The sequence below is a fragment of the Rattus norvegicus genome, chromosome 9, assembly GCF_021556685.1.
Source record: "Rattus norvegicus strain SHRSP/BbbUtx chromosome 9, alternate assembly SHRSP_T2T, whole genome shotgun sequence".
NCBI lineage: Eukaryota > Metazoa > Chordata > Mammalia > Rodentia > Muridae > Rattus > Rattus norvegicus.
The window spans coordinates 5700896-5720386 of record NC_141542.1 but is presented as its reverse complement, the minus strand read 5'-3'; the positions used below and the strand labels follow the sequence as shown (position 1 = coordinate 5720386).

The following is a 19491-nucleotide window of genomic DNA, read 5'->3' as shown; positions in this document are numbered from 1 at the left end:
TTTGTGCAGGGCGAGGGGGAGGGGCGGGAGGCTTCTGCAGCTGCGGGTCTGCGAGCGGAGGGAGGGAGGGAGATGGGCTCAGACCTCAAGGGCTGGAGATGGAGCCGGGAGGTCGAACCCCAAGGAGAGAAAGGGCGGGCAGTAGTCAGCCAGACTGACCCAAAAGCCATGGCCAAGGGTCTGTGTCCCTTAGTCTCCCCAACCGGTAAGCGGTGCAGGAGGCATTGACAGAGGAGAGTAACTGCTAAGGGTCTTAAGTAGCCCAGGCTGGCCTCACACTCACAGCAAAGGATGACCTGAAGCTGATGATCCTCTTGCCTCAGCCTCCCAGTATTTAGGGATGGTCGTCAGGCTTCCGGCATGCTAGGCAAGTCTTACCGACTGAGATGCTGAGGTTGGGGAAACTGAGTCATAGAAAAGCTTTGTGGGTGGAGCATTACTCAAGGCTGTCCATTTGTGCCTGGACACTCTAGATGGCACTGGTTGCTCACAGAAGGAGCGGTCATCCTTTTGTCCACTGTGAGCCCTGCTTTGCAGGTGGGGAAACTGAGGCCTAGAGCCAGCATGCACTTGGAGTAGGATGGGCACCCTGACCACCCACTCCTATCTCTGTCAGGTAGCATCTTTGGGGGCCTTCAGATCCCATGTGTGTTGGCAGCAGTCAAGAGACCTCCTCACATGGAGCCTGAGAACTGTACAGCAGGAATTGCAATCAAGGGGCCTGAGGCGGTATCAGATGATGCTTGGCTTTTCCTTGCCTCAGAGCCTTTTGGGGAGTGTGAGTGTGAGGGTGTGTCTGCAGGTGAGGATTAGAACAGAAAAAGCCAGGACCGTAAACTCTTCTTTCTGATGGGGGAAGAGACTACCCTGGGAATCCCCTTCTGGATGACTTGGAAGATGGGACAGGCGCAGTGTGTATCACCCATCCCAGATCATAATTCACACGCTCTACTGCTGCCCCTTTTATTAGTACAATTCAAGGGCTGGGGGCTGAGAAGGTAGTGTTGGCCCCCAGCACCTTAAACCCAAACAAAACAGCAGGGGAAACCGTGGCATGAGGAGTGGGTTGTACAGCGTATCGCAAAGGCCATGTAATCTGCTACACTGTAGTTCCAGAACACCCCCATTTCCCTGTTCCTCTGCTAGTCCGTATGAATCAGTCCTGTCTTTGCCTGGATACTCTGCCATGGAGTCTCACAGACTTCTGGTGGCATGGGAGGGTACCCCATTCTTGTTCAGGGCTGTGTGGTTGTTCCATTCTGAGGTACACATCAGCATTCAGTGTATACATTGGGCAACGGGGGCCTCAGGGAACAGCAGGATAAGAACCCTTGCCCCTCAAGTCTGGGAAGGGGAAGTGTGCCAAAGCATGGGGACAGAAGGGGAGGTACTTTGGTCCATAGCAGGTCTTTGAGGCCGGCGGCCATGCCTTTAGGCTACATAGTGAGACCCACTCAAAAACCAAAAAAACCTAGGCATGTATATATAGGGGACCAAAGCACTCTGGCAGCTAGGGAGATGCGTCTTGCCTAATTGTAGTCTGGTGGCAGATGCAGGGCTTGCCCTGGGAAGCCTCTAGTCTGGAGGGTACAGTAGGAAGGCTCCCAGCTTGAGGGAGGCATCAGGATCCTGCCTTTACTGGTTCCCAGCCTGATGGAAGAACACACTTGATTCCTTGAGCTCATAGTCTGATGGAAGAAGCACAGCCTGACTGCAGGTCCCCAGTCCCTTTGCCAGGGGGCCCCAGGGAGCTGATGGAGGTGACAGATTAGACCTGACAACTTCTGAGGACATGATGACAGCTACAGAGCTGGGAGCACGGAGGTCAGCAGGACAGGGCTCCCCAGGATGTCCCTGATCTTGGCTTGGAAAGCCCCACCCCCAACACGGGGTGTGAAAAGGAAGAATCCCCATGGGAAAAGCAGACCCCAACAGGAAGGTTTCAGGCTTAAGATCAGTTTGGTGGTTCAGTCTCTAAGCCCTGCCCTGGTGAGGTAGAGGGCATGGCTCATAACCTGGACCCTGGGCCTGGCCCACTCTGGTCTCTGTAACAGACTGATGTAATCCCAAATTCTGAGTGAAGGGCGTGTGCCAAGTTGTGTGGCAGAAATCCTAGGTACTAAGCCCTGGTGCAGCCCCGTGAAGGTTCTCTCCAAATGATTCTGCTTTTCAATTCATTTTTTGACATTTTCATGTTAATGTTTTATTAATTAAGAAAAACCCATTGTTTGTTCCAGTGGCAAATACATGCTAGTTCCGGCAGATTTCACCGAGGTAACGAACACTTGCTTTTAGTATACAATGAGGAAAACCTTAGGAGGAGGTTAACTCTTATTAAAGGAAGATTAGGATTTCCAGGCTGTGGAATGACATTTGCTTGACCCCTCCCCCAACCCTGCTGCGAACACTCTTACCTGTTTAGCAGTGACAGTTTTGAGGGAGAACCAGTCTCTGAGGGTACAGTGGTGTTGCTCCCACCAGCTTTATATTAGGTGTGAAATGTCTGTGGTGTCATTCCACAGTGAGGGGCTGTCAAAAGTTTGCTGTATTGAGGTGGACAAGCCCAGGCCCAGGCTACATTTTAAGCTTTTTCGACTGTGAAGTTCCTGTTGCAACCAGACTTTGGTGTTCTTGTTTGAAAGTAGCAAACAAGCCTTCCGAGGTTTAGACAGGCCTGGGTTGTGCCACGAAAGCCTTATAGCCAAGGATGGCTTTGTACTCAGATTCTATGTCCAGCTCCTGGGTGCTGCATTTACTGGGATGGGTCACTTTCCTCCACACTGGAGACCGAATGTCGTGAACTGGCACACAGTGGGCCACAGATTGGTCAGGACATTGACTCACTGGGCTTGCTTCTGAGTCACTGTGGAATCCTGGACAAGTCCTTTGGAGTCCTGTTCATTTTGTCTCCACTGTCTTCCGGTCCAAAAGCTTCAGCTGATTTTCTATTCTTCTTGTTTTTACAGTACTACTGTGTTGCATGTGGGTGGAGCCCCAGGCCTTGCGTATGGTTGGCAGATGCTGCCCAGGGTCCCTGCCCCCATCCTATGTCAGACAGTGTTCACATCTGCTGCAGGAAGGGATCAGTTAACAGGCTTCACACATCAAGGACTGAAGGACTGGACCAGGCTGTCTGTCCTGGGGTGCCTGGGGACAGTGCTTCTCCACACCCTGCCCACCCATGGTAGAATGGTCCTGAGGCTTGGCTGAAGGTGTTTGCTTGATACCATCTTCATTTCTTGGTCTATGATGCCACGGTGAGCATCACTGATGCTCAGCTGTCACTGTCCTCACTGTCCCCATATGCACCGAGCTGGCTCAGGGAGGAGGCACCAGGTGTCTGGGGTGCAGGGTTGGCCACCTTCCTGCTCTCGGGGGCACCTGTGGGGAGGACAAGTCCAGGGGAGTATGCCCAGCTTAGAAGACCCTGTGACTTGGTCACCCCAATCCTAAACTGGGTCAGAGAGGTCCTGTCCAGGCAGTTGAATGCCTACAGGATATTGGAACAGTGTCAGGGCCAAGTGCTGCCAAGGGCCTCCATGATTAGGAGGGAGCAAGAGGAGGCTCCAACACTGGGCCTGCTGTGTGGCTTCAGGTAGCATTAGGATCTGCTTCTGACTGATGTTAATAGTGGCAGTGACAACTGTGTCAAATGTCACCATGTGCCAACCCCAAGCCAGGTCCTCTCCACATATGGTGGCATTATTCAAACTCCAGGAAAGGACACTAAAGCTGCAGGCCCATGATACTTCGAGTGCCGTCACAGGGAACACTTAGCTATTACGTGACTTCAATTCCAAGCCTTTGCTCCTTTTGTTCTTTTTTCTTCTTTTTGTTTTTCAAGACAGGGTTTCTTTGTGTAGCCCTGGCTTGTGGGAACTCACTCTGTCTATCAGGTTGGTCGTAAACTCAAGAGATCCTTCTGCCTCTGTCTCTTGAATGCTGGGAATAAATGTGTGTGCCACCACCACCCAGCTTCATTTTGTTTTTTGAGACAGTCTCAAGTAGCCCAGGATGGCTTTAAATTCCCTATGTAGCTAAGGCTGATCCTGAACCCCAATTCTTTTACCTCCCTCTAGTGCTGTGTGACAGGCTGCTGGGTAAGCCTCTACCCTCGAGCTGTAGCCTCACTCTGGTCCTCACCCCGCCCACCTCATGAACCTCCTAGGCAGTGCCAGATGCACTGTTGCCACCCATGACTGCTGAGGGGGACTCACCAGTGGTGGGCACCCGGACCTGCTCTGAAACCCGGTTGGCTTCCGTCTTTGCCTTCTTTGGTATAACCAAGCCTGCCAACTGGGCTTTCCTGCACAGGCCCTCTGCCTTCCTCTTGGTCTTTGGTACCTGTGGGGACCATGCACAGCTGTTGTCCCTCTGGCCTCCCTGACTTGGCTCTGTTTGCTGCCCCAGCTCTAAATTCCTACCTGAGTCTCCGTGGCCTGCCCCTTATGACACATTCTGCACTTGACTTCTTGTCTGCTGCCCATTTTCATCCAGTGAACTCCTACCCACCCCTCAATACCTATCTTAAGCATGTGCTGTATGTGTGGTCTTAAGGAATGTGGTGCATCCAGGGTCTCCCTCGTGCTGGGCTAGTACTTTCCTCAGCCCAAGTTCAGCATTAGCTCCCAGCACACAGTAGGTGCCTTCCCATGCTGATGTGGTAGGCACATGCATGCTGATATTTAGAGCTCTGGGGTATGAAGAACTGAGGTATAATATGCAGGCCTGTCACCATGGGAGGCTGAGGCAGGACTATGAGTTCAAGGTCAGCCTGGGCTGTGGAGTGTGATTTTGCTTCAAAGAAAAATAAAACAAATAGAACCAGACCAAGTCTGGATTCCACATGGAAAGTTTGATGGGGCCTGGGTGGAGGACCCGGTGGGTCCACAGGATGCAGTTTGAGTCTCTAGCATCCACAGAAGAGCTAGGCACAGCAGCACGAGGCTGTGAGCCCAGTGGGAGAACCCTGGGAGTCAATGGGCCTGGCACACACAGCTGCCACAAGAGTAGACTCTTTCTCCTAGGGTGGGTGGGGAGGCTGGAACATGTGCACTGGCACTCACAGCTGGATGTCACCTGAAGGGACTAATGCTCTGGAAGGAAGAAGAAGCTGGAACCTTCAAAAGCTGGGCCTGGGGGGCTGTGAGATCAGTGGTTAAGAGCACTGACTGCTCTTCCAGAGGTCCTGAGTTCAATTCCCAGCAACCACATAGTGGCTCACAACCATGTGTAATGGGATCTGATGCCCTCTTCTGGTGTGTCTGAGGACAGCTACAGGGTACTCATGTACATAAATAAGTAAACAAATCTTTAAAAAAACAAAACAAAACAAAACAACAACAAAAAAGCCCAAAAGCTGGGGCCAGAGCTTTGGTTCTGGATGTACCCAGGACCCTGATGGGACTTAGAGAACCCTTCATCCTATACTTTACAGCCTGTGGGCCGGCTTGTGGTTCCCTGGGCCTTTGTGCTGTGCACTATGCATCAAGTGCTTCATCAGCTGCTGTGACCATGGCTTTTGAGGCAGAATCTCAGTGACTTGTGGATCCCACCTAACACAGCCCAGAACCCTTTTACCTTTTCCTTCCTGGTGCAGGATCCCAGGACTGCTGGGCTGCATCTGGCTTTGTTTTTTGAAGCAGGATCTTGCTATGTAGCCCAGGCTGACCTTAATCATGACAATCCCACCTGTCTCTGCTCCCAGGTGCTGGAGTTTAGGGTGCATCGGGACAGATCCAGGTTTTTCGCTTATGGGGCAGGCACTTGACTGAGCCACTCCCCATTCCTGATGTAGCTTCACTGGCTATTCCCTCCCTCAGACTCAGAAGCAGGGAGCCGAGCCGAGCAGGCATACTGTGGATTGTTTATCCTGTTATGAACAGGAGTCCCTTGCCCATGATTTCCTCCTGTGGCTATTCAGCCACAGTACACACACCACACCCTGGCCTGGCTTACCTCATCAAGAATGGCTGTGGGGTTGGGTCTTGCAGCTGCCTGTGGTTGGGAAGGTGGAGCCTCATCCTCTGAGTCAGAGTCATCCAGAAGCCTTCGATAACGAGCCTCCTCCAGCAAGGCCCTATGGGATTGACATGGTAAGGACGTACTGCAGTGGGCAGTCTCTCGGGTCTCTTCTGCAGCAGCTAGGGGCTACTGCCTCTTCCTGCTCTCATGATGTTGGGAACAGGGGAGCAGGTCACCACCATAACAATTTTGAGAGAAGACGGCTGGCACATAATGAGGCCCTGAGTTCATACCCAGCACCACAAAAATAAGTAAACATATAGTTGGGTGTGGAAGTACACGCCTACTGCCCCAGCACTGGCGGGGTGGATGCAGAAGGATCAGGAGTTCAAGGTCATCCTTAGCTACTTAATGATTCCAAGGCCAGACTGGGCTACATGAGGCCCTGTCTCAAACAACAAACCCACAGCCACAGTAGGGAAGAAAAAGCCACAGTGATAGCTATGGAACAATGGGTCTCAGGGGTCCCAGGCAGTGGAGTCTGAGGGGCCGGACAAGAGGGGAGGGGCAGCCGTGGAAAGATCCAGAAGGGCCTGGCCTGGCTTACACTGTCTCACGCTCGTCTTCCTCTTCCTGCTGCTGTTGCCACTGCTCCTGAGATAGGCGGTGTTGTAGCAGCATGGCCTCAAAGTCCACGTGGGCCTGCCGCTGGTTCAGGTCTTTTAGCTCTTGTAGGTTCTCTAGCACTTCCATCTCCAGCTTAGAGTCCTTTGTACGGTTCTCTAGGACCTGGGGATACAGGAGCTAGTGAGAGGGTGCAGGGGTAGGAGAGGGGAGTAGGAAGGAGGTGTAGGCATGGGGAGAGGGAGTGAGGGTGGTAAGAGATAAGGATGGAGAAGTGGGCATGAGGGATGGGGGAGGTAGGGGTGCCTGGGTGGGGTGGAGGAGGGCGGGAAGGGCATGAGGGTGGGAGAAGGGGAGAGGCAGGGAAGGGGTGCCTGGGTGGGGTGGAGGAGCCGCTCAGGGGCAGCTGAGGCGCCGTGTGGCCTAGGGCTGACCTTCATGGGGTTGTTCAGCTCCTCATCCTCACGCTCCTTCTGCATGCGCTTTTCCTCCTCCTCCAGAAGCTTCTCAGCCTGGAAGTTGCGCGTGGCCCCATGCTCCATGGTGTAGTCTGTGTTCTCTGGGTCTGTCTGTTAGGGAAGGCGAAGGAAGGGGAGGGGAGAAAATGGCTCCTGGGTGGTAGCCTGGGCCCCTGTGTACATTTCTCCATTCCTTCTGCCAGTATCTATCTGTGCTTGCTCCGTTGGTGGCTGTGGCCTTTCCACCTAATGCCCACACCTCTGGAACATTCTGTAGCCAAAGCAAAGAACACCTAACTCCCTCATGGACTCCTGCCCCTCACGAACACTATTACTGCACCCTGTCCATCTTTGCCCTTAGTACGCCTCTGGGCTGTGGGTCAGTGGATGGTGCCACCAGACAGAAGAACTGGTGTAAGGTCGTAGCAAGTTCAGAGTCCCGATAAATCTTATAATTGAGAACAGCAGGAGTTTGAACTAGCTCCTGACCAGGTTCCTGTCCTGGAGCACGTGATCACGACACCCAGTCACATAGCATAAAAATCTAGAGTTCCTCATGTTAACGAGGTTACCTAGATAGGCCTGGAGTGTTTAGCCAGTGAATTTCCCTTCCTAGGCATCTGTTTCTGCAAAAGGTATTTAATCTCTGGTTCCCCCTGAGTAGGAAGTATGCACCCTCATCTGGCATGAATAAAACAGTCTGTGGACAATCCCTTCAAGGACTGCCACAGGGATGGGAAGAGAGACCTTCATCACACAGAGCCATACCTAAGACTCCCAAAGAGGGCCCTCTGTATATTTGGCACTCAGAGCCAAGTGGAATCCCCCCTTCTGGAGCTCATTGAGGGCTTGTGGACCCCTATCTTAGACTCTATTTCACCTTCCCTGAGTGAGTTGGTAGCCCTGTATCCCAGCAGAATGCAGCCTAGCACAGCTGTGTTTCACCTCCCTTGTGTGGCAGGCACATCTGACACCTTAGTGTTGAGGCAGAAACATAAAATGACACTGCGCTGTGTGCTCATCTAGCTTTATCTTCTTGTTACACACTACACAGATGACCTGATGTGCTGTTGGTGTCTGGGTGGTGGAAGCAGGGGGCTATAACATGAAGGAGGCTAGCCTGGGCTACAGAAGACTTTATACAAAAATAAGTGATGAGAGGCTAGATCCCTGGCTGCCACTGCAGAGGACCTGGGTTTAGTTCCCAGTCCCGACATGGTGGCTCACAAATTCTGTAAGTCCAGCTGCAGGAGACCCAACCCTTGTGACCTTCTTGGGCAACAGACACACAAAATGTCCAGGCGGATACACATGTAATATAAAATGCAACTTCTTCAAGCTTAGTTTGTTCATTTTATCAAATCTTATTATGTTGAGCTTAAAGAAAAAAAAAAAGCTTACAGTGAAAAACAACAAAACCAACCAAAACAAACAAACAAACAAACAAACAAACAAACAAACAAGCAATAACCCACAGCTTCTAGTGGTGCAGACTGGGAAGAGCGTTTTCCTTCTCCTGTCTTCCCCTGAATCCTCAGGCTTTTGTGCCTGGGCACTGGCTCAGGAAGAACGCTTGCTTAGTGTATGTGTAGCCTTGACCTCCATCCCAAGAAACATGAAAGAACAGAAGAAAATCATGACTTTACCCAGATGATGTGGCATACGCCTCCATCCTAGCACCCTAGGAATGGATGCAGGAGCATCAGGTCACCCTGACTACACAGGAGTTTGAGTCTGGCTTGTGCTGCAGGAAGACTGTAAGCAAAGCAAGAAGCAAGGCCCAGAACAGCATGGTTTGTCCTGACCCCGCAGCATAGCCCATGCCTTGCACACATGCGGACAGGCAGGCTTTTGGTGTGGGGCTCTGCTGCAAGCACCGCCCACATTCTGCCCTTTGTGAGGGGAAGGTAAAGAACGAAGCCCCTACCTTAAAGGTGATCTCGGCCAAGCAGCGTGTGCACTTGATATAGAAACGGAAGATTGGCAAGCCCAGGTATGCCTCATTCTGGACTGTTTCCTTTCGTGCATTGAACTTCTTCCCCTTGTAGATGTATTCTCCACATGTCTTACACCTGCAGCCAGAGCAGGAATGTGAGTGCCTGTGCCCTCTGTCCAGCACCCAGTGGCAGCATAAGTACCTTCATAGGTAGGAGGGACTGCCCTGCCTGGGTGTATGGAACTTCTGAGACCTGTCCAGGGGACAGCAGGATCCTGACCCTAGCTGCTCCTTCCTTCCTTCCCTGACTTACTGCTGTGCCTACAAACACCTCAGGGTCCTACCTCAGGGTCTTTGCTCTGCAGTCCTTATAGCCTGAGAGTTTAACACTTCCTTGACTGTGCAGTTAGCAGACCACCTGCCCTTCCTGCCTCATGTGTCTGTGTTACTATAGAGGATGGGTATGAGCCCCACTCCCCTCACCCCCATCAATGACAGGCACCCGACAACTGCCCGCTAGAGGAGTGGAGTGATGTGAATGAGTACGGTCCCTAAAGGGTCATTTATTTGAATGCTTAGTCACCAAGGAGTAACACTACTGGTGAGGACTAGAATGTCAGCCTTTAATCCTAGCACTTGGAGGCAGAGAGGCAGGCACATCTCTGAGTTCCAGGACAATCAGGACTAAACAGAGAAACCCTGTTATTGAAAAAAAAAAAAAAGGTATGTGTGTGTGGGATGATTAGAAGGTGTGGCCTTGCTGGAGGAAGTGTGTCCACTGTGGGTAAGCTATGAGGTTTCAAAAGCCCATGACACATCAGTGTTTCTTTCTGCCTGCAGATCAGGATGTTGTCTCTAACTACTTCTCTAGCACCATGTCTGCCATGCTGCCCACCATGATGATAATGGACTAACCCTCTGAAACTCTAACCAAGCTCCAATTAAATGCTTTCTCTTCTAAGAGTTCCCATGTTCACAGTGACTAAGACAGGCGCAAAGAAATAAAGACAAGATATAATCAACTAGTCACGCAGCCAGCTTCTCCATCCTCAGTGACTACATAGGTGTAACTGACAGGATTGAGTCTCACACAAAGTCAAGTGTGACTAACTGTTTGATTCAAAGCTGGTTGAACCTAGGAAAGTGGGGAATTAAGGTCTAAGGAGAGGCTGGCAGCCCATCTGGGATGAGATGGCAGTCAGGCTCTATCAGTAGAGAACCTAGTGACAAGAGATCTGCAGGCAGAGGCCATAGGTGGTGCAAAGGCCTGGGCGGGAGGAGGGCTGTCACTAGAGGATCCAGAATCCTGCAGGACCAAGTGTCACTCTGACTGTTCACCGAGACCTTGTGATAGGGGCTGGGAACCCTGTGAGGCTGTGAGGTTAGGACTTTCATCCTTGTTACTGTTTCTCCAGAGACTCGGCCTCCAGTCTCATGTGCCCAGGGATTCACCTCATGTTGAATGGGGCCATCAGCCGCACCACGTACTGCCGGTCCTTGGGTAACTTGAGTTTCGGGATCTTCGATGGGTCAAAGTCAGGTGGGTAGTATTTCTGTGGAGAAGAGTGTTGCTGTTTTCTGGTGCTCTGGTCCCATGTGGGCAGAAATGGGGTCTGGGAACCATGTCAGCACACCCAGGATACCCTGATTTTAGGGATCTGCTCAGGATTCAGCTTGCTGGAGCCTTTGCAGACATGAGGTATTTGAAGCACAGCCATGAGAAGAGAAGTTGGGAGGAGGAGTGCACAGGCTTCCAAGACACTTTCTTGAGCTGTGATATGCTTTCCAGGGAAGATTCTAGAGGTCCAGGGTTTGTAGTGGGGGTGGACCCCTGTTGCCTATCACATGATAAGACTCTAGACACTCTAGCTCTCTTAGGGAGAACAGGCTCTGGCCTCTCTGTGTGCTTGGGAGGCTGGGGCGAGGCACACAGGACAACACTCTGGGTTACAGGCATGTCAATGTCCAAACCCATCACCCCAGCACCTGTACATCTGAGACAGGGGGGTGAAGAGACAACCCTACCCCCCCCCCCAAAGTAAAAAAACAAAAGCTACATGAACCACCAACAAGCAGGCACTCTGCTTTTGACACCTACTGGCAACCAGGCCCATGGGAAAGGAAGCTGTCTCCCTGCTTGAAGGAAGCATTACTAATTCAAGTGGTTGATGGGAATGATGGTGTACAGCTGTCATGTCGGTACTTAGGAGGCTGATATACATTGTGATTTTATAGTCAGCCTGGACAGTGCACACAAATGTGGTGCACAGATATGAAGGAAAAACATAAAATGAAAATAAACAACTCCTTTTAAAAATGAATATTGCCCAGCGTAGGGTACACGTCTTTAACCCCAGCAACAGGGAGTCTCAGGAAAGTGGGTCTCTGAGTTCGAGGCCATTCTGGGCTACATAGTAAAACCCTAGCTCAAAACAAACATTTAAAAAACAGATCCAGGAAATGGAGAGCAAAATTTTTCAAGAGAGGAGACTGAGTCACCCCAGTAATCCCAACATGGTGTAGAAAACAATAAAGATTTCGAATATTCATTGAACAATATCCCGGGCGAACTGAGGAGACTAATATCCCCGGACCTGGGGGAAGCTCACAAGAAGCAGTCCCTCCCCCAGGAAAGCGATCAGATAGTTCTTTTTGAAAAAGCCAATGGGATGAAGTGACATAAGCTCCGCTTCCCTGGTGATGATTGGTTACTCGCATGGAAGGAAAAAAAGAAAGAAAAAAAAAAAAAAAAGCTAATGACCGCCCCTAAAAAAATGAGATTGACAAGAGTTTGGGGAGCTCCCGCCCGACTGAAAGCCCCACGCGCGTGCGTGCATGTGTAGTCGGGGGGGGGGGGGGGAAGAGCGGATTCCAAAAGGAAATGACCGGAAGGAAGCACGCCTCTCCCAGGACCCTCGCACATTACACTCTCTGTAGAAACATCTAGACGCTGAGCACTTACGTTTAAAACTTTCCGTTCCGACATCTTCGCTTCCTGTTCAACGAACAAGAGAAGAAATTGTTCTCTTAGTCCTCGTGGAGTTTCTCGGATCAGGAGCCTCAGTGTCGCCACTTCCTCAGCCGTCTTACTGGTTGGTGCTTACCCGCTTTACCATTCTCATTGGCTGCAATCTTTGTCGATCCAAATCGTGTGTGCTTTCGTTCCCTTCCGAGTGCGGGTAGGTGAAGCGCTAGATAAAGGTTCCGGGACATGTGGATCCCGTGTGCCTGTCTGTCGCACTGGAAAGATGGAGAAAGCTGTCTAGGATAACATTTTCTCCCGCATCACTGCTCTATTGATGCTGTTTGTTTTTTGAGTGAGGGTATCACTTCGTGTCCCTGGCTGTCCTGTAACTTATCATGTAGCCCAGGGTGGTCACAAACTAATGGAGATCCTCCTGCTTCTGAATTCTGGGATTAAATAATTAAAGGCCACCATGTCCCGTTCCTGCGTTCCTCCTTCGTTCGTTCCTTCATTTCTGGTGCTGGGGATGAAACCCAGGATCTTTGCATATGCCAGGCAGGCACTCTACCACGCAACACCGCCCAGCGCTCTAGTGCTGTGAAGCAGCCTCTCACTAAGATGCCCAGGCTGGCCTGGAACCAACTCTGCAAGCCCTGCTTGGTCTTAAATTGGAAACCATCATACTGCAAGCCTCTTCAGTAGCTGGACTCAGTGACCTGCCTGGTTTCATTGTGTTGTTGGTTTGTGTGTGTTTCTTCTTTTATGAGAGAGGAATTCACCACTTAGTCCAGGCTGGCCTTGAAAACTCAGTAATCCTCCTGCCTCTGCCTCCCAAGTGCTCCGTTTACAAATAAGAGACACTATACCCAACTTTTTTTCTTCTTTTACTTTTTCTTTAAAAATAGTTTCATTCTTTCTTTTCTCTCTCTCTCTCTCTCTTTTTTTTTTTTTTTTTTTTTTTGAGACGGGGTTCCTCTGGGTAGTGCTGGTTGTTCTGGAACTTAGTCTGTAGACTAGATTAGCCTCAGACTCACTGAGATGGGCCTGTGGCTCCCTTGCGTGTTGGGGATTAAAGAGATGCACCACCACCACCAGACTTAGTATCGTTTTTTACATTTGTTTATTTATTATTCGTGCAAACGAAATATGACAAGCCTCAGCATTGAGCCTAGGCAAGGTCACCACCCCGGAGCCCCGCCCCCACTGCTGCTGCTGCTGCGGGGTTCCTCCTCCTCCTCTCATTCTTTTGGTCTGTTTGAAACAGGATCTCTAGGCTGGGCTTTAGCTTGCCACTATTCCCACACCACCTCAATCCCACCCCACCCCACCGAACCCCATCTTCATTTCAATAAAGCTGGACTTCGCCCTGTTTGGCTCTTAGCTGGGGAAACAGGTGCTAGGTGTGTGTCCCCAACATTCTCCTTCAGGTAGCTCCCTTTCCTTGTGCAGGGCCCTGCACCTCGTTCTACCCTCTCCCTTTCTCCCACTTACATATTCCCCAACCCTTCCCCCTTTATGCACTGTACCACGTGGAGTTCCTTCTGGAAGCTAGCACCATTCTATGTCCTCCCAGGCTCCTGACCCTTGAGCCACATAAACAAGGCCTTTTTGTCATGAAGGCCTTGTTTAGGGGCCTGTGGAGATGGTGAAGCCTTGGAGGAATGAGGTCCTGAGGTGTGCTGTGTGCACACAAACACAGACGAGCCCCGAGTCACTCACTCCATGGACGCGATGGACAAAGCGATAAAGAGGCACTCCTGTGCTGGAGCACAGGCTGTTCAAGCTGAGGACCCAGCAGCTACACTGCGTACCTTACTCCTCCTGCTTCAGATGCTCTGGCGCCGTCTTCTGGCCTCAGTGGGCACTGCACATACCCATACTTATATTTGAAAATAAAATTAAAGTATTTAAAACTTAAAAATGAGCAAAGAGGAATCTTACTTTTCATAGTAATTCTTGTTGGGTGGTTGTGCATGTCTTTAATCCTAGTACTTAGGAAGTAGAGGCAGGCAATCTTTGTGAATTTGAGGATAGACTGGTCTACAGAGCCAGTTCTAGGACAGAGAAACCCTGTCTCAGAGAGAGAGAGAGAGAGGGAGGGAGGGAGGGAGGGAGGGAGGGAGGGAGAGAGAGAGAGAGAGAGAGAGAGAGAGAGAGAGAGAGAGAGAGAGAGAGAATGAATGAGAGAATGAGAATTATTCTTATTTAATTAGGTTTTCGAAATAAATCACATTTAAAGTTCACAAAGTCCCGCACTGATGGAAGGAGAAAGAAGATCCCTACAGTTTTGGAAATTAAGGTCTGGAGAGGTCAAGTGAATTATCCAATGCTTCGGAGCAGCACAGTACATGCGAAGTCAGAATTCGAACTCAGGACAGGCCACTCAGCCACCCTCAAGTAGTCAACATCACGGTCTGATATCAAGGATGCAGTCCCTCTTCAGGGCTTCTGGGGCGCCCTCTCTACTTGCCCAGGGAGGCTCCAGTCACTTGGTTTCCCATAATCGGTGAGGTCCTGGGCTGACACCTGGATGCAATACTTGGCATGGGGTTGTGTGTTCCTGAGGGTGAAAGTCGTGGCTTCAATAGGTCCCACCTGTGGGGAGAAAGGGTGTCAGGTTAGTGCTAAGAGGAGTTGGAAAGGACCACAGTGCACTGGGGAGCTGGGGAGCTGGGGAGCTGGGGAGCTGGGGAGCTGGGGAGCTGGGGAGCTGGGGAGCTGGGGAGCTGGGGAGCTGGGGAATTGTCTTGATGGGTAAAGAGCTTGCAGTGAGTTCAAATTCCCAGCAAGCAGGGAAAGTCAACTGCTGATCACACCTGTAATCTCTACGCTCCTTCAGAGAGGCGATAGGCTAGGCGGAGACACGAGGTTACCCAGTGGGATCCAGGCTTTTACTTCTGAGCTCCGCTCAACTACGCCTTCTTCCAGACCACGCCCCCTCCCGTGAACCTCACCTGGCGGAAGTGAGAGGCTCCTCGGCGCCGGTAGCGAAGTCGGTACTTGAGAGAGAAGATGTCCGGGAAGGGCCAGGAAGCAGGGGGATGCCAGAGAACCTGCAGGCGCTGTCCCGCTTTGCGCAGGCGCACGCCTTCCGGAGGGTCGGGCTTGACTGGTGGGAGCAGGACCTGGGTCAGGGTCGGCTCTACTGGTTCATCACGCACACATTCCTTCATTTGTGACTCTCACTCATTCATCCATACGTTCGATCTCACCCTCAGGTAGCCATTCATGTATTTGCACCGTGGATACACGTAGTGGGTACACTTCATTCTTTCACTTATTTACTTAATTCTTCACTAATTCATTCCTTTACTCAGTTACTCACCAGCTCACCCACACATTTATTTGTTTGATTCAAGTGCAGACTTGTTCCTGGATTGATTAACTCATTCATTTACACTTATCATTTATACACTCACTCATTCAGGGATCCATGTTTACAGTCATTAGGTCATTTACTCATTCAGTGTATCATTTGTGAATTCACTCTTCACTCCCTAATGGAGTCATTCATTTATCCATGCACTCAGTCGCCATTCATTCATTTACTCGTGTCCTTCATGTATTTATTATGTCAGTTACACATTCACTCATTCATTATTAAATCATTCACTCATTCACTCATATTAGTCATGCATGCATTAATTTATTCCTTCATTCCTCTATCTGCTCAAGGGCTTTTCTGAGATACAATTCTAATAGCACAAATCTCTGCTAGAAGTGTCTCCATTTCTCCACCTGCTTCTAGAACACTCCTTCATGACAACACAAGCCACCTTCCTATCCCTCTCCAGTCCTCAGCACTCACGGGTCTCCTGCCTCTAGATTCCTCTGTACTGCAGCCCACATTGTGTGGTCTGAGTCTGGGTTGCTCACTGAGCATAGTATCCTCACGGTCCCACTACACAGGTTGGTGCCAGAGCCTCATTCTTCTTTAGGGCTGAGTAATGTTCCTCTGTGTAGATGAACATTGTGTGTCCATCCATCCACAGGAATACACATGGCACTGGTCTTCTGGATGCTGTGAATGATGTTGCCAAGGAGTTGTAGGGATGCACATTTTTGTTTCTGTTGAGCAGATACTTACACTTGGAGTTGTGAGATCATGTGGAGATTTCATGTTTAAACCCCTGAGGGCTGTGTAGCCTTTCACTGACCTGCATCAGCTTTTGTTCTTGGCTTTCTTTTTTGAGACAGGTGCTCAGGAGTGACCCTGACTTGCCTTGAACATGATCTGTAGACTATGCTGGCCTTGAATTCTCAGAGATCTGCCCACCTCTGGGATTAAAGACCTGTACAGCACCCCTGGCTTTCATTCTCTCTTAACTGTAACTGTTGCTTATGTTTAATGGCATACTTTGGGGGAGACCTCACTGAGGAGCTGACACTGGAGCAGCGACCTAAGAAGTCCAAGGAAGGAAGCAGTGCTAAGGCCTTGGGGCAGGATGGAGCCTGGGGTGTTGAGCCAGCAGCAGGAGGCCTGTGAGGCAGATCCAAAGGTAGGAGGCTGCAGGGACCAAGGAGGATGGGGAGGTGTTTTGGGGTGGGGGGGAGGATGAGCTTTGGAATGGAGAGGTTGGAGAGGGGCAGGGAGGACAGACACTTACTGATTCGTTCCGCCACAAAGGCTAGAAGGCTGCTGTTGGCGCCGCCAGGGTGCACTACAGTGACATTTAGCAAGTAGGGCACTGTGGAAAACAGGTGCACGTGGGGGATGGTGCAACGGGATGCCTGGGGGGTCCGTTGCAGGCAGGGCTGGCTCTGCTGCTGGGCGGCCACACCGAGCCTGCATGAAAGGCACCATGGGGAGTCAGGAAAGGAACCTGGGTGCCCGTGGGGCCCCAGCTCACCCACAGCTGACCGTGGGTCATGCTCAGGAGGTGACATGCTCAGGGGCATATGGGGCTGTGGATTCTGAAGAACTCCCTAGAATACGACACCCCACACTTGTTCTGTTGCTTTAGAAGCAGGCTCCCATGGGGCCTAGGCTGCCTCCTACCCTGAGTGGATCAGGACATTGGAATCTCTTGATTCTCAGCCTCATCCAAAACCCTTTCCATTCTCTCACCTGTAAGTGGCAATGAAGGACATGGCTCTGGTGGAGTTGGGAGCCTGGAGTGGCATCCAGGAGCAGTCCACAGCCACAGGGTACCGAGAAGCATGGCATCGCACTCTGGGCTGGCTCAGATCCACTAGCGCTAGAGGAGACGAAGGAACATGAGCTTCCATGTGCCTTGTAGGATTCTGTTACACATGGAAGCACGAGCTCCTATACCCACTACAAAACCCAAGGCTCTCAGCTCAATTTCTAGATGAGAAAGCTGAGTTTTTAAAAACCCCCTTCTCTCTTTTCTCTTTCTCCTCCTCTGTCTCCTTTCTCTTCTTTCTTCTACCTCCTCCTCTTCTTCATTCTGAAGGGTCTTATGTACCCTAGGCTGGCCTTGAACTCCCTATGTAACTGTAAGTGACCCTGAACTCCTGAGCTTCCTGCCTTAGCCCCCTGAGTGCTTCATACACGTGTGCCCCACCATACCCAATATCTCCTACCATTTCTGTATTATAGTTGTTAAGTCACAAAGGTGAGGCTTCGGGTTTCTGAGAGTCAACTGTCTAGCTCCACAAATCTCTAAGATCAAGGGTGCCTCTGCCAGGATAAATGAGGTTTTGTCTCTTCATGTCTCAGTTTCCCTGTCCCTATCGTAGAATGAGAACAGGTCCAACTGGTATAGGTGTGAGTTCCCACCCAATTGCAGATGACCGCAAACTGAAAGTGAAGGGTTAGTTCCCTCTGCCCAGGTGCCCCGGTCCCCACTGTGTTCACCTACCTGTCCCAGTGTTACCAGGGGAGCAGCTGGCCCAGAGAGCAAGTGACAGGAGGAGCAGCTTGGACATACTCTGTTCTTTGGATCCGAGTTAGTGACCCATCAGAGAAGGGGTGAAGGACCAGGGACTCCCACAGGAAACCTGGCCCTACGTAAGGACCTGCCCAGTGTGACTCAGTTGCCCAGGGTATGGGGCAGAAGATGGTGATAGTGACGGGAACCCTGAGTCTGTCACCAGCTGCTGTGTGTGTGTGTGTGTGTGTGTGAGTGTGTGTGTGTATGTGTGTGTGTGTGTGTGTGTGTGTGTATGTGTAAAGGCCTGAGGTAGGGGGAGGGCCCCAAAAGGGAGAAGTCACTGAGTTGCTTTCTTTCCGGCTGATGGCCAAGGGGAATCCCCAGGAAGGGGGCATGAGGCACAGGGAGAGGAGGGAACTGAGAGTAACAGAGACAGAATCGGGAGGGGGGAGGGGAGAGAAAGAGAGAGAGAGAGAGAGAGAGAGAGAGAGAGGACACTGTTCTAGAAATTGGATGGTGGTCCTCTCACCACTCACAGTCTCCCCAATACTGCGTCAGGCTCCAGACAGCAAGGAGCAACTTCCACCTCTAGATAGTCCCCAACTCCAGGGACACTCTGAACTGTTAAAGACACCTGTGCAGAATACCCAAGGAAACCCCCAAGGACAGGCTGGAGTCTCTGGGAACTCCAGGTCACATGTGTTCCGTCAACATCAACAGAGCCCAGAACCCCTGGGGATTCAGGGGATTTGCCCAGAGACAGGGAGAGGCAGGAGTAGGGACCCTGCCAGGAAGGTGACAAAGAAAAATGGAAAGTCGGGCATAACAATAACCATTTGTCATCCTAACGTGTGGGAGGCTGAGATAGGGGATGTCTGTGAATTTAAACTCCAGCCAGATGCACAGGGAGACTGTTATCTCAAAATGGAGAAAAGAGTAGTGGATGAGGGTACAGGACCTCAAGTTCAGCCCCCCCCCCCCCCCACTCACAGAGACACACAGATACACAGACACACACACACACACAGACACACAGACAGACACAGATACACAGAAACACAGGTACACAGACACACAGACACAACACAGAGATACACAGATACACAGACACACACACACACACACACACACACACACACACCCATGCACCCATGCATACATGCATGCATGAACACCACAACCAAAAGAAAAAACAAAATGAAAAACCCCAAGATGAACCAAAGCATTGAAATGAAGAATGAGAACATTGTCTGTGATTATCTATTCACTTTTTAGCACTGATAAGAAGAGAGCCCCAGGGGTTGGGGATTTAGCTCAGTGGTAGAGCGCTTGCCTACCAAGCGCAAGGCCCTGGGTTCGGTCCCCAGCTCCGAAAAATAGAAAAAAAAAAAAAAAAAAAAAAAAAAAAAGAAGAGAGCCCCAGGCCTCAGTGCCAGCCCCAGCCCCTTCCTGGGGGTATTAAAGACATAGGATTTACCACCTGAGCCATAACTCCATTCCCTGGTTTCTTTAAACATTGCACTGCAGACATGTTTATTATCATACCTATGTTTTGGGTCCAGAAGCTCAGACTATGTTCTTAGCTTACTAGCCCCATCTTTGCCCTTACTCAGTGCTCTAGACTGGTTACATTTTTCTTGTCAATGAGTTTATACTCCTGGAGGGATGGTTGGGATGTAGGTGACATGCGCAGAGAATTTCGACAAC

At 50.8% G+C, this 19491-nt stretch overlaps 2 protein-coding genes and 1 long non-coding RNA gene across 6 annotated transcripts in view; 1 reads left to right on the top strand and 2 right to left on the bottom strand.

The window, feature by feature from the left end:
• Nucleotides 1–2177: 2177 nt before the first annotated feature.
• Yju2 (YJU2 splicing factor) lies at nucleotides 2178–12053 on the bottom strand. 2 transcript variants are annotated; one of them, NM_001109673.1, is made up of 8 exons: nucleotides 11945–12002; nucleotides 10435–10535; nucleotides 8974–9118; nucleotides 7023–7157; nucleotides 6572–6753; nucleotides 5959–6079; nucleotides 4218–4344; nucleotides 2178–3381 (listed from the first exon to the last, which is right to left on the bottom strand). In NM_001109673.1, the coding sequence occupies exons 1-8, from the start codon at nucleotides 11966–11968 to the stop codon at nucleotides 3275–3277; spliced, it is 942 nt and encodes a 313-aa protein (NP_001103143.1). In that variant the 5' UTR covers nucleotides 11969–12002; the 3' UTR covers nucleotides 2178–3274. The 2 variants fall into 2 exon arrangements, with proteins under 2 accessions (NP_001103143.1, XP_087423576.1); XM_087567450.1 differs by lacking the exon at nucleotides 4218–4344 and having other exon boundaries at nucleotides 11945–12053.
• LOC134480467 (uncharacterized) lies at nucleotides 11849–13868 on the top strand. Its single transcript, XR_015629291.1, has 2 exons — nucleotides 11849–12074; nucleotides 13521–13868. It is a non-coding gene; the product is annotated as an uncharacterized LOC134480467 (long non-coding RNA).
• A 268-nt stretch (nucleotides 13869–14136) lies between these two features.
• Ebi3 (Epstein-Barr virus induced 3) overlaps nucleotides 14137–19491 on the bottom strand; it is a 13800-nt gene continuing 8445 nt past the window's right edge. Inside the window, exons 1-5 of one of the 3 annotated variants that reach the window (XR_015628895.1) lie at nucleotides 17773–17865; nucleotides 17016–17145; nucleotides 16555–16733; nucleotides 14764–15056; nucleotides 14137–14542 (exon numbers count right to left, since the gene is read on the bottom strand). Coding sequence is in view for 2 of the 3 variants with exons in the window: in NM_001109421.2 (NP_001102891.1) it covers nucleotides 14387–14542; nucleotides 14902–15056; nucleotides 16555–16733; nucleotides 17016–17145; nucleotides 17773–17839 (687 nt within the window). In the remaining variant the exon portion in view is untranslated. Of the gene's footprint in view, nucleotides 14543–14763; nucleotides 15057–16554; nucleotides 16734–17015; nucleotides 17146–17772; nucleotides 18107–19491 lie in introns of those variants that run through there. The other 2 variants (NM_001109421.2, XM_087567633.1) reach the window with 2 other exon arrangements.

What these genes read in the sequence shown, in the direction of transcription:
- Yju2 (NM_001109673.1), bottom strand. Translation starts at nt 11,968, where the DNA reads ATGTCGGAACGGAAAGTTTTAAAC. An exon ending in CCACAGCCATTCTTGATGAG is followed by an intron (nt 4,345 to 5,958) that starts GTAAGCCAGGCC and finishes TGGTCCCCACAG; the next exon opens with GTACCAAAGACCAAGAGGAA. An exon ending in GGTCCGGGTGCCCACCACTG is followed by an intron (nt 3,382 to 4,217) that starts GTGAGTCCCCCT and finishes TCCTCCCCACAG; the next exon opens with GTGCCCCCGAGAGCAGGAAG.